The sequence below is a fragment of the Suricata suricatta genome, chromosome 10 (assembly GCF_006229205.1).
Source record: "Suricata suricatta isolate VVHF042 chromosome 10, meerkat_22Aug2017_6uvM2_HiC, whole genome shotgun sequence".
NCBI lineage: Eukaryota > Metazoa > Chordata > Mammalia > Carnivora > Herpestidae > Suricata > Suricata suricatta.
Window position 1 is genome coordinate 130,886,400 of NC_043709.1, and position 12,798 is coordinate 130,899,197.

Here is a 12,798-nt window from a genome sequence, read left to right on the forward strand (position 1 = left end):
CGTTCACTGATGCCTCTCGGGACCCTAACACAGTGGCTGGCATATGGCGGGCGCACAGTAAGTACCTGTGGGGTGAGCAGCCCTGGTTCCTACCCCCGCCCCCCACCCCATGCCGGGTTGCACTCTCTCCGGTTTTGGTTACCCGCGGTCAGTGCGGCCGGGAAGCAGATGCTCATCCTTCCAACTTATCAGAAGGTCAGGAACAGCCTCACCCCTATGACAATACCTAGGACATTCACCTCACTGCGCCTCATCACGGACGATTTTATCATCTCATGTCACCACAAGAAGAAGGGTGAGTGCAGGACACTCAGGTATTTTGAGAGAAAGGAAAAGATCATTCACATAACTTTAATTATAAGATATGATTATAATTCTAATTATTATTAGTTGCTGTTGTTAACTCTTTAAATGTGTCTAATTTATAAATTAAACTTCACCACAGATATGTATATGCAGGAAAAAAAACATAGCATACATAGGGTCCCGTACCATTCGTGGTTTCAGGCCCCCGCTGGGGGTCTTGGGATGTATCCCCCACAGAGGAGGCGAGACTACTATATGCCACCGAATCAAGTTTTCAGATCCAAGAAAATTTACAGAAAACACGTTAGATCATAAAGATAATTTATAGATACAATTTAAATGTCATTAGAAGACAGGATACAAAGTTAAGGTGAGGTTCTCTTTACAAAAGTGGTTTCTTTGTTTGTTTATTTTACTGAAATCTATGATCACCTCAAACTCAGTATGTCTGAAATTAGATCATGCTGCAAAATGAAAATAACCCAAAGTTTATAAAAATTAGACACTTGCTTGCTCATGCCTACACAAGAAAGTTCTGGAAGGATATCCATCCAACTGTTAACACTTTAAGGGACTGAGTGCTACCATGTAGAGGAAGGGAAGCAGGAGATTTTCACTTCTAACTTCAAACACTTCGGTAGTCTTTGAATTTTGCTACAAGTAGGGGTCAGTTACTTCCACGATGCAGAAAATAGAAGGGATAAATAAAATTAATATTCATTCTTCCTCTTAACGACATCAATATGCACTTCAACTCTTCTAGATTCCTATGAAAAGCTTTCTTACTCTCAGTCCAGAAGAAATGATCATCTTGAATTTGCCCATGTGCTTTGCGATTTCAACCCAAGACCTTCTGGTTCTCCCCTCTCCCCCCTACCTTCAACCCCACTCCCCACCGTTTGGGGCCACTGATTTCAGAATTTTTCATTATCTCTACTCCTATCATCGCTCTCTCATTCAGTTTCCAGTTCTCACTGGAGTCTCTCTTGCACTCAATGACAGCACCATTTTCTTTCGTTTTTTAACATTTTTTCAATATTTATTTATTTTTGAGAGAGAGAGAGATTGAGAGAGAGACAGAGACAGAAACAGAGACAGAACACGAGTTGGGGAGGGCAGAGAGAGTGGGAGACCCAGATTCCAAAGCAGGCTCCAGGCTCTGAGCTGTCAGCACAGAGCCCGGCTGTGAGATCATGACCTGAGCTGTAAAATCGGTTGCTTAACCAACTGAACTACCCAGGCGCCCGAGAGCACCATTTTCTTAAAATCTTACTTTCACCACAGTTTCTGTCCCGGGAAGCATGCAGTGCTCCCCACCAACATTTCCATTCCCTTGAAGTCCCCCCACCAAGCCGGATTTCACTCTGCTTTACGTTTTCCTATAACACCTTCCGAATGAACTGGCCACACGGGTCAGGCTGGCCACCTCCTGGGCACCCCGGTCACGCCCGATCTGACCTGGACGTCTTAGGCTATGCTCTTCTCTGGCCTGGCATCCGCTCCCCCTCTGGACAAATGAGCTGCCAGCTCAACTCAAATCTCAGCCTTCCCCAGGAGTAATCCTACCCCAGGCCACAGCCCACACCCACCTCTCCTGTACCTCAGTCCTTTAGGGTTTACTGCCTATACCAGGCGACTGGTAAGTGACAAGTGCTAGTCTTGAAGAGTCACTCTGAAATATTTCGAACCTACTTTCAGTGCACATGCACGTATTTAATACATAACACAGTGCACAGGGAAACACCTGCCCTGCCCATGCGTGGGGAATTTTAAAATGCATTATTTGTTGAACTGGTAGTCACTTCTGATGCTTGCTTTAACTTCAGACCAATCTTTTTGATACAAGGAGCAAATACCACCAGTTTGTTCTGTTCACAGTCTGCACCCCTGTCCCCACCTTGTTGGCAGGGGCTGGGTCTTGGAACGTCGAGGTCCCGACACAGCGCTCAGTTCTTAGCCATCCTCAGTCAGTGTTGCCAAAAGACAAAGAGGAGTTAAAGGAGGAGAATACAGGACTCCACAGCTGGCCTGGAGGCCAAAACTGGAGTTTGAAACTAGCACAGGACAGATAAAAGAACTTAAAAAAAAAATCTGTAACCACTAAATATACCAGGAAGCAGCAGTTTTACTAAGTCACAAAACCATGATGGAGGATAATGAACCTGAGACTCACATTCTCATGAACAGCCAGGAAACTGACTACAGACACTGGGTGACTAGGAAAGGACTAACACCGACTCGACAATGGTTACCAGACAGCCGTGGGACACCTGGTTACTCACAGCGCCGGCGCCTAGTCTGGTTCTGTGTGCAGGGCAGCTAACTACGTAGTCCTCGCCTAAACGTACGGAACACCTGCCCTTCTTTAGGGAACTTGGCGGCAAAAACTTAATCCGGACCATGCGTCACCACCGCCATTGTATTCATGGACCATGACGAGGGGAGGGAGGGAAAAGAAGCAAAAGCCAAGAGAGTCGTGTGCTGGTGGTGCACTTTCAAGATCTCAGTGAAAGAGAGTTACTTGGCAGTTCCGCATTTAGACTAGAGGGATCGGTGACATCGGCATTCCCAAAACACACACTTCTGAACTCAGAGTCAGGTGACCGAACAGCTACGATGGTGATAGGTTATCACGCATTCGTTTATCCGGCAAATATGTCCTGGGCGCCTCGTGTGTTTTGGTGCTGTGCTAGGTTAGAGAACACAGACGTAATAAAATTGGTCGCCCGGGGAAAAGAAAGGGTGAGAGAGAGACACACACAGATGATTACAAAGCAGATGTTAACACACAGGTCTGCGCACAGAACCGTGAGTGCAGATGACATGAGTTTCCTAAATCAAGTGATAAGTGAGCCTCAAAGTATAAGTAGTGCTCCTGGGGGACCAGGGGGGCGAAGGGCACTCTGGGGAACCGCATACGTGTAGGAACAGGTAGCTTTAAATGTTTTGGATGAGGCGGGCAGCTCAGTCAGAACAGCAGGAGATGAGAAAATCTAGTTCCCAAAGATAACTGCGTGCTGCTGAAGAGTTTCAGATTTTCTGCCTGCAAACCGATGGCGTGCCAATTAAAATATTAAAAAAATTTTTTTTTAATGTTTATTTTTGACAGCAAGAGAGGCAGAGTGAGTGGAGGACACTGAATCCGACGCAGGCTCCAGGTCCTGAGCTGTCAGCACAGAGCCCAACGCCGGGCTCGAACTCACAAACTGTGAGACCATGACCTGAGCTGAAGTCGGACGCTTAACCGACTGAGCCCCACAGGTGCCCCCCAACTAAAACCTTTTTAAGAATGACATGACCAGTTGTGTGTTATGGACAGAGTGTCCTGGCAGGACCGTGGGAGCCGGAATGGACTCCGGGGCCTAAGAAGCAGAGTGTTGTCTGTGGGTCTCAGTCCTCCAGTCTAGGAAGGAGCCACTTTGAGAAAGCAAACACTTGACTCAGTTCTCCAGCTTGATGCCTGGAGGAACGACCTGAAGTTTGCACGACTGGAACTTCCCCCAGTACACACACACACACACACACACGCACATCACATCAGTGGGTCGGGGCTCCTGTTGAACAGTCCGAGTTATTAAACGCCATCAGCTGCAGACACCGCCCGACATTCACTTAAAAACCATAAAGGCGGCCGCCCAGGGGACCCCTGTAAAGTGCCTGCGCTCCCTCCACCACGCAGTGGTAACCACTGACATAACAACGTAAAGGAGGAAACCAATGAGTAACGAGACCTCGGTGAAAGTTAACCTAAGTGAAACCGACACAAAGTTGGCCTGGGGAGGGAGCAAAGCAGAGCTGCCGTCTCCGAAACGAGCGGAGACGGACCGGAGAGGCAGTGTCCCCGCCGGGGCAGAGCTGTCAACGAGGATGTGCGGTTGGGAGCTGAAGAATGGCTAGCCTTGTGAGAAGCGGCCGGTAGACGGAGCGCCTGTGACAACTAGTTGTAGTAGTTTGCGGGCAAGGGAGGAAAGGGACCGAAGTAGCAGAGGCTGCGAGGCATTCTGGAGGTGCTTCCACGCGCAGCGAAAACGAGACGCCGCGAAGAGACCGACGCCGCTTTCCGATCAGAGAAGAGGGGCGGGGGGCGTGGAGCTGAGCGCGGAGCCTGGGGTCCCGGCTGGAGGCGGGAAGTTGGCGGACGAGGGAGAGGCACCGCGGGGATGCCTGGAGTTTCCAGGGGGGCCGAGGAAATGCCCGATCTCGGGGTCGGGGGACAAGGACGAACACCTCGGAGCCGCTGGGATGGAGAAGGGAGGACCAGAGGTGTCACTCGTGACTGGCCAGAGGCAGCCCTCCCGCACCCAGCCCGGTACTCACACAGCTCAGAGTACCGATGGCAGCCCCGTCCCAACTGCTGCAGATAGCGCTGCAGCACGTCCGTGAGGAGGTGGCAGGCGCTGAGTTGCACCGAGTCCCAGCCCAGCGCCTGGCAGATCTGCGCCACCGAGACCCTCAACAACGACCTGGAGTAACTCTCGCACATCCCGCTCCGTGGACTCCACCGCAGCCCTTGCTGCCACTCTCTCCACCCCCACCGCCTAACCTTAGCAGAGCCCTCGATTCATCCTCTAGGGCCCCCGCGGCGGGGAAATCGTCCCCCCGACCCCTGGCGACCACCTCAAAGCGCCAGCAGCACGGAGCGCGCCAGCCTGAGAGCCGCCATTTTGGACTCGCTCCGCCTCCCGCTGGACGGTCGCCGGGGCGAGGCAGCACTAGCCGAATGCTGAGCGCGCCCATGAGGAAGCTCCGCCCTATTGGAGCAGAGCGATGGTGCCGGGAGCGACTGTTGGGCCTGGGAGGATGCAGGAAACGGCTGTGCTGAGCGCAGGTGGAGGATGCGCCCGAGGAGGCAGGTGCTTGGGGCCTTCCCGGGTGGGCGCGCTTGGAAGCGAAGGGAGAGGGGGCTGTCTGACGTACTCGGGATATGAAATTTGAAATCCGGGTGTTAGAGAGGACTGGGTACCCGAGAGGTTGTGCGTGCAGCAGGGGCGGGATTTGGAGCGTGGGAACTTCGTGCTCCCCCAAATGCGGATCGGATCGGATCTGATCTGATCTTGCCTATGCTGCTGCTTACCATTGTATACGTTAAATCAAGTCCGCGCTGGTCCGAGTTTAGAGTCGGGCGAGTGAGACAGTAGCCTCGGTGCAAAATTTAGCACCAGAAAACTGAAGATCAATCGTATTTTAATATAGTATTTTTTGAAAACCAAACGACTGCTCCCCCAAATTTCTGCATCACTCGCCTCATTCTAAACCCAGCCCTGGGTCCAGTAGAACTCAGTTGCCTACAGAGTCTGAACAAGCATCTTAAATCAATGAAGCAAGCTGAGAGAATGGGGGAACCGTTGCCTGCCCCAGACTTCTCTAAGCTGCAGCCAAGTGTTTCCCTTGTCTCTCCAAATTGCCAGAAATCGAGACTTTGTGATAAATATCTCAAATTGTAAATATTAAGTATACATTTTTAAAGTTTCAATTTGCAAGCCAAATGAATCCCACAGTGAAGCCAGATTCAGCCTGTGGGGTAGCCAATGGTAATGGCTGATCTGATGGCCTTTTAAATATGCCCTTTTGTGCTCCCCACCCTCTTCAAGCTTCTGGAGTGTTCCTTCCTCCCTTACCCTCATGTAGGAGGCGGATGCGAGACCCTGCCCGAGCACACGGCGAGGTGCGGCCTGCCGGCCTCTAGTGCTCCCGCCCCCCAGCCAGATACCGCGATGAGTGAGGGACCAATGCGAGGCCATGGAATGGGTCAGCCCTGCCTCTGCCAGCCTATCATGAGCTGCCGCGCAGCCTGGGCGGCAGGTATATATGGGGGAGCAAGCAGCGGGGAGAGGGAGAAGAAGAAGGAAGAAAAGAACCAATAAAAGTCTCTGCAACGAATCCCGGTGTCGTCAGTTCTTCAAACTGCGGGCAGTTTGAGCGGCTCCGGCACCCTCATTTCTCACCTCTGTATTTCTCTGTCAGTTGCTTTATTCTTATACCTGGCACAGTGCATTCAGTATTTGAGTTTATGCACCTTCCCCAGTAAATTATGTTTCTGAGTGGCTCTACATTCTCCGTACAGGGAGTATTCCAGAACTTTGAACATGATACTCAGCTTTTAAAAATCTTAGCTAAAAATGCGGTGCTTCAGCCAAATGGCAGTTCCTACAGAGAACTGATTGGTGGCAGGGTGCCTATAATATTTTTTCACTGACTCTTGTGTTTTCAAGATTATCAGGGACCTTTTGGATACTAACTCTATGGGACACTCTGAAGTCCTGGCCTTACTAGACCGTTTTGTAGCCATTTGATAGTGTTGAACGCTACTTTAATTTTGAAAATCTCTTGTCCCTTGGGTTTCACAACACCTTGCTCTCTTGCTGACCCTCCAGAAGTACTCTGTTCCTCTTTTACTCCAGCCCTGATCCCTTAACCCTGTTTCCTAGCAACCGACCTAGGTCAGCTGCCTTGTTTTCCCGCCTCGAAACCTTTATAAGATACAGTGTTTTCTGAATAAAAGTAGAGGAGGCTTGATCGGAAACCGTGTGCTGTCTTCACTCTCTGTGCGTCCCCCTTCCTGCCCTGTTTTCTCTCCCTCCCTCAGGAAAAGAACCCACGAGGATTTTCCACCCTGCTGCCTGAGGCGGGACACAGACACCCACGGGCCAAGGAACCAGCGTGGAGGTTGTGCCCGCCTCCCTCCACGTCTAATCTGACTACATGTTGAGGAATTTGGGAACCGACCATCGACTGGGTCCATCAACCCAGGGACCTGATCATTTATTATCGGGCCTCATCTGCCCCCACTCTGACAGAGGCCCACAGTGACTCTGCATCTCCTGGTTATGATCTCTGCTCAGCCCCCGTGTTTGGCAGTCCTCAAAAGCTTTGAGTATTTCCTTTCCTCGGTGTAAATGGCTGTTGCTTCCTTTTTGGGAGGAGTTTGGGAATCATCCTCCTCCCCACTTGGTGTTGCAGTGTTTCTCCTGCAGACTCAAGAGTTTCAGGCTGAAAATGGCCTCCGCTGCAGATGTTGGCCAAGGAATCACGTCTGCTCGGGGAGGTGGGGGGCGACTGTCCTCAGCCACCTAATTATCTCTCTGTGAACTCCTCGGATGGTACAGATTGAGGACACCCGCCGCGCTGCCCAGCTGTTTCTCCCACCCCTGTTCTGTGAACCATCTCTAACGCTCACTGGCTGAGCCTTCCTCCCCTTCTCTTATCACAAGCTCATTCACAATATGCACGTAAGCACAGCCCTGCTGTCTCCACATTGCTTGAATATCTGAACGCTGACACATCACACCAGCCCGTTTCTACTTTATACCACCCCATCCACCGCTGGTAAAAGTTTTACGACCTGCGCGTTCCCGACCTACCTACCTTGTGCCAGGGGCATTTTCTGCTCCATCTGTGATCAGTGTGGAGGTCCTCATGGCCCCCCAGGTGTCTGGTCCACCTCCTACCTGTCTGAGCATCCCCTCCCCCACCCCCTTCCAGTACAAACTGCCCCAAGTGAGACTTTCCAGGAAGCAGCCCCTGACAGGCAGATTGGTCTGCAGGAGTGCTCTTGGGGTCGTGATCCGGGAAGGGAGACACTGTCTGAGCTCAGACAAGGGCGGACTGGCTTTGTACTCCCACACCGATCGGGCATAGGGTGTGGGCTGCCCAGGAGGGAGGGGGCCATGACCTTGGGCAGTGCAGTCTCCAGCTGAGGCAGTTCCAAAGAGGGTTAAGTCCTGGAGGGCGGTGTTCCAGAAGCTGGGGGGACACATCCCTCAGTCCTGCCCTTCTGGAGGCTGGGGGGGCATCACACTTTCCATCGCATCTCTTTACCGCTGTCCCACACTAGACATTCATGGTATTATCCAGCATCAAGTGCATATTCAGATCTTCCCACAGTCCCCAAATGCCTTTTCTAGCTTTTTAATTTTCCAGTCCAGAAACTGATTAATAAGAGTCACTTGTTGCATTTTGTTGTCGTCTCTGACATCTTTTTCAGTAAGAGCAGCCCCCGCTGTTGTACGTACAACTTCATGTGTTTATTTACTTACGGTCTTTTATGACATTTTTGCAAAGTCTAGGACTTTGCTTTTTTTGGACAGTTATTTTATAGAGTCTTGCAGTCTTCGCTTTCTCACCTGATTAGACACAAGTTAAACATTTTTGGCAACAATATCCCTCCGCAGGTGATCTGCACTTTCTGCCCAGTAATGGCAAGGGCCATTTTGTGCCTTCACGAGTGACAAAGTCTGGTCCCTTGTAAAGGTAGTATCTACCAGTCTCTCCATTGTAAAACATGCTTTTGTTTTTCAACTTTGAAATTAATAAGTAATCTCTAAGGTGATACTTTGAGACTGTTTGCATTGCCTGCTTCTCCACAACCTTCCACTGCTCTGGTTTTATGAGCGTCTCTGTCTTTCCTATTTTATTGAGATGCTTACTACACGGCTGGTTACAAAGCAGTGATTTTTCTATAAAGTTCCCTCATTTTTTTCTAGTAAGACATTAGTATGTGGCCAGGGATTGAGTTAGAATCTCTTAACCGTTACTATTCTTTGGCTGCTTAAATTGTTCCGTATCTGGCCAGCAGGGTCCCGTTCGGGCCCCTTGCTGTATTTTAGCATGGCCCCGTCATTCACTGGGGGTTTCCTTACTTTGTGACACAGGTTTCCAGGCTCACCATATGCTTTTCCCGGCCCTAGCCTTGGGATCAGCCAGCCCTCTGAGGGGTTCTGGTTCTTTGGCGGTGACAAACACTATTTAGACAAGATCCGGTTCTTGCTGACCTTCATGATTACAGGGCTGCCGCTGCTTCGGGGCCCCGTTAGTAGAGAAGACTAGAAAATACGAACATTTCCAAGGTCTGAAGTCCGTGCCGATGCCTCTGACTCCGATCCCCAGCTCCGTATTCCTTCCCTCCCTCCCATCTCGTGTTTGTCTCCCTCCTCCCCCAGCGAGACCCAGGTTTCAGTCATATCAGATGTTTGCTTTCTCCTCTAAAGCCTTTGCCTGCTTTTTAAGGATTTGTTCTCCTTTTATACCATTCACTCCATTGATTTTCATGGTTATATAAAGGCGACTCCAATATAACAATTTATCCCAAATCTTTCTTGAGCTTCAGACTGGTGTAACTAACTGCACCTAATCAACAACTAATGTCCATTTGGATATCACACAGACGACAAATCTAGTTAACGGCTGGATGCCCCCGATCAAACCCCTCCTTCTCTCCGTTGCTGGCTGTGCCCTCCTCCCATTCACTGATCAATGCCCCGTAGTTGGCTCAGTATCTAGCAGGGAGTCAGTGCTGGGTTGAGGGATGCGTTCTGGAGCAGTTCGTTGTGCAGCGGTGTGTAGAATTTGAGCACAACGTTGGTTTACACTAAAAGCCCCTGAATTATGTACACTTGCAAACAGTGAAATTGGACTGTCTGCGAGTTTTCTCTCAATGAAGACGTCATCATAAGAGAGAGTGGATTTGAGGGGAGACACAGTTGGTGCCTAGGAAACAGCCCTGGCGGTGAGAACTGCGACAGAGGGGACAAAGGATGGCTGATGTCCCTAAGAGGAGGGTGGCTGTCAGTCCGACACACAAGGAGGACCCAGGAGCCAGGGACTGAACTTTCATCCTGAAAGCAGAGCTCTGACTCACTCCAAGGGCCCTGGTCCTGGTGGAACATGCAACATGGAGGCACCGGGTCCTGGGGGCCCTGGCACAGGAGAGCCAGTGCCAGGAGTGGGCTTAATACAGAGGCCCGGGGGCCCCGTGCACACTGGTGGCATCACTTTGTACTCAGCACTCGCCATGCATCAGATGCGGAGTATTTTGCACATTTTATTTCATTCGATCTTCATCACAGCCTGTGGAGCAGGTCCTACTTTAATCTCTCCCTTTTGTAGGTGGTGAGACGGGAAGGTTAAGTGACGTGCTCAAGGTCACAGCTGGAACAGGTGAGCTGGGATTCTAAGCCACTGTGCTCCACTCAAACGTCATTGAATACATATTTCAAGATATGCAAGGTCTTAAAAGGTTTACCTAGTTCCCTGGGAAGATGTATCCCACTAGAGAGGGAAAGGAGGGGCATAGAAAATGAGATCCAACCCAGGAGAGAAGCAGAGGGAGTCCTCAGAAAGGCCGGCCACCCCAGAACAGCCACGGGTTGGACATCAAACCACAGACCAAAACATCCACCCTCCAGAGACACAGAAGGCTGTGCTGTTCTCTGCGGGTTTGTGGTAGTCACCCAGTTTTTCTAGTACTCCCTGTTCAGTTTTCTAATAGTTGTTGGTATAATAATGCATTTGATGAAGTCTTTGAGCATGAGTGGGGGTAGGGGCAGAGAGAGAGGGAGACACAGAATCTGAAGCAGGCTCCAGGTTCCAAGCTGGCAGCACAGAGCCCGATGCAGGGCTCGAACCCACCAACCAGGAGATCATGACCTGAGCCAAAGTCGGACGCTTAAGTGACTGAGCCACCCAGGCGCCCATGAAGAATTCTTTCTAAATTATGTATATTTAATTGGTTTTAAAAATGAATTTTATATTTTTATATGCATTACTTATAGTTCTGTAGTCTTTTTGTAATTTACGTATTATTTTTGTAATAAAAAACACTAAACTCCCTATTTTACATAAATAGGAAAAACTGGTATTTTGGCTCAGCCAACACGCGCATAATCAGGTCAGGCGTCCAATCTTCATGGTCACCTAAATGGGATATGGATTGAATTACGATATTGAAAGGTTTTCCAGTGCTTGGAAATGATATTTAAAATTTAAAGGAAGCATATGCCTGAATTCTAGATCCCACAGATGAGAGCATTTTAACTTCGTTGTCTTGGATGTTCTCTGAAAGTGCGGAAGAATGAAAGCCCGGGCCCCAAGCACGCTGGGCTGCTCGAGGCGATTCCGGTGCGGCGACATCGGGGCCTCTTGAGTTGTCCTCTCACCAAGCAGTTTTAGCAGCAGCAGGTTAATATATTTTTAAAAACGTATTTAAGTTGACAGAAGGGGGGGGGAGAGACAGAGAGAGACAGACAGAGAGAGACAGAGAGAGAGAGAGAGAGAGAGAGAGAGAGAGAGAGGGAGAGAGAGAGAGAGAGGGAGAGAACCCCAAGGAGGCTCTGAGCTGGCAGCACAGAGGCGATGCGGGGCTCACACTCCCAAACCGTGAGATCACGACCTGACCCAAACCCAGAGTCGGACATGTAACTGGCGGAGCCATCCAGGAGCCCTGTACGTCACTATTTTTAAAATCTCATTTCAAAAACTATTAACTGTTGTTCTTACATAGTAAGAAAAGACCGTGATTTTCTTATGGGAAGTTGTTTATTGTAAGATAATTTACAAACTTCTTGCTGTCTTTAGTAGTTTCAACAACAATTTCTTCTCACAAGGACAGCAGGACACTAAAATTGAAAACAGCCGGCTGAATTTTCTTTCTTTACCTGAAAAACAATACAGAGCAAATAAAAGTCAATTTTAGAGGGAAAAATAATGATGTTTTAAGAGAGAATACATACATAAGTGGGATTTAAAGAACTGACTTAATAAAATGTGACTTTATACTAGTTATTCTCAAATTTTGGTCTGGGGACCTTTCCATGGGGTCCATGAGGGCAAACCTCTTTTCTTATTTGCCTGTTTCACTCCTTCCCAAGAGCACACAGTAGCATGTTCCAGAGGCTACACAGCCTGTACCATCAGAACAGACTGATGAAAATCTAGCCCTCGGTTCTGTTACGTCAGACGTGAAGGGGTCCTGACCCCACGACCTCTGCGAACCACCACTCTCCACCAGTCTCAAAATAATGCGAATTCTCTATCCTTAAAGTTTATTTAATAAATCTTACCAAAAAAAAAAAAAAAAAAAAAAAAAAGCAGCAAGCCCTGGAATCACCATGTGCTACCACAAGCCGGCAGCTACCATCAATGGGCCAAAACCTAAACCCAGAGAGCCCGTTTCACGGTTGCTACATCAGCCCCAATGACAGCTGCCGGATTTCTTTTCTGGAGGGGTCAGGGAGGGTGTAGGCCACGGTGCCACTTTACCTCTTGTCTGAGGACGAGCCTTGGTTTTCATTAATCCCTGGTTATTATGTTAGAAGAAAAAGACAAAACAGGCAAGTCAAGAAGCAATCCATGCTAGTTAATCAGGCATAATTTCCAACTAAAAACATCCATTTCCTCACTCAGCGTCTGGAGTAGATCACGTAAATTCGTTACCAAAATATTCCTTTAAGAGAGATTCAATGACTGTTACAAATAGTTACTAATTTCACTCTGGGTAGAGAATAATAAAACTGTTCATGCAGGAAGATAAGACTCTTCAAGTATAATTTAAGCCCCTACTTTTCCCATAAATGGCACATGAAATACTACTGAGTAGCCAAGTGTCTCTGTATGTAGGAAAGTCTCTAACCCAGTAGCTGAGGGGTCACAGGCATGCGTGTGCCCTGGGTCCCCATCCAGGCTTACACTGCACAGCCAGCCCTTGTGTTTTTATTT

The 12,798-nt window shown here is 49.1% G+C and overlaps 2 protein-coding genes across 3 annotated transcripts in view; both read right to left on the reverse strand.

Annotated features, from left to right (window-relative positions):
• TAF3 (TATA-box binding protein associated factor 3) overlaps positions 1-4,978 on the reverse strand; it is a 150,360-nt gene extending 145,382 nt beyond the window's left edge. The window contains exon 1 of the mRNA XM_029955160.1: positions 4,624-4,978. Coding sequence (XP_029811020.1) covers positions 4,624-4,789 — 166 coding nt within the window. The 5' untranslated portion in view covers positions 4,790-4,978. The remainder of the gene's footprint in view (positions 1-4,623) is intronic.
• Positions 4,979-11,600: 6,622 nt separating this feature from the next.
• The window catches only part of ATP5F1C (ATP synthase F1 subunit gamma), a 15,861-nt gene continuing 14,663 nt past the window's right edge, over positions 11,601-12,798 (reverse strand). The window contains exons 9-10 of one of the 2 annotated variants that reach the window (XM_029954453.1): positions 12,343-12,379; positions 11,601-11,738 (exon numbers count right to left, since the gene is read on the reverse strand). In XM_029954453.1, coding sequence (XP_029810313.1) covers positions 12,373-12,379 — 7 coding nt within the window. In that variant the 3' untranslated portion in view covers positions 11,601-11,738; positions 12,343-12,372. The remainder of the gene's footprint in view (positions 11,739-12,342; positions 12,380-12,798) is intronic. The other variant, XM_029954454.1, reaches the window with a different exon arrangement.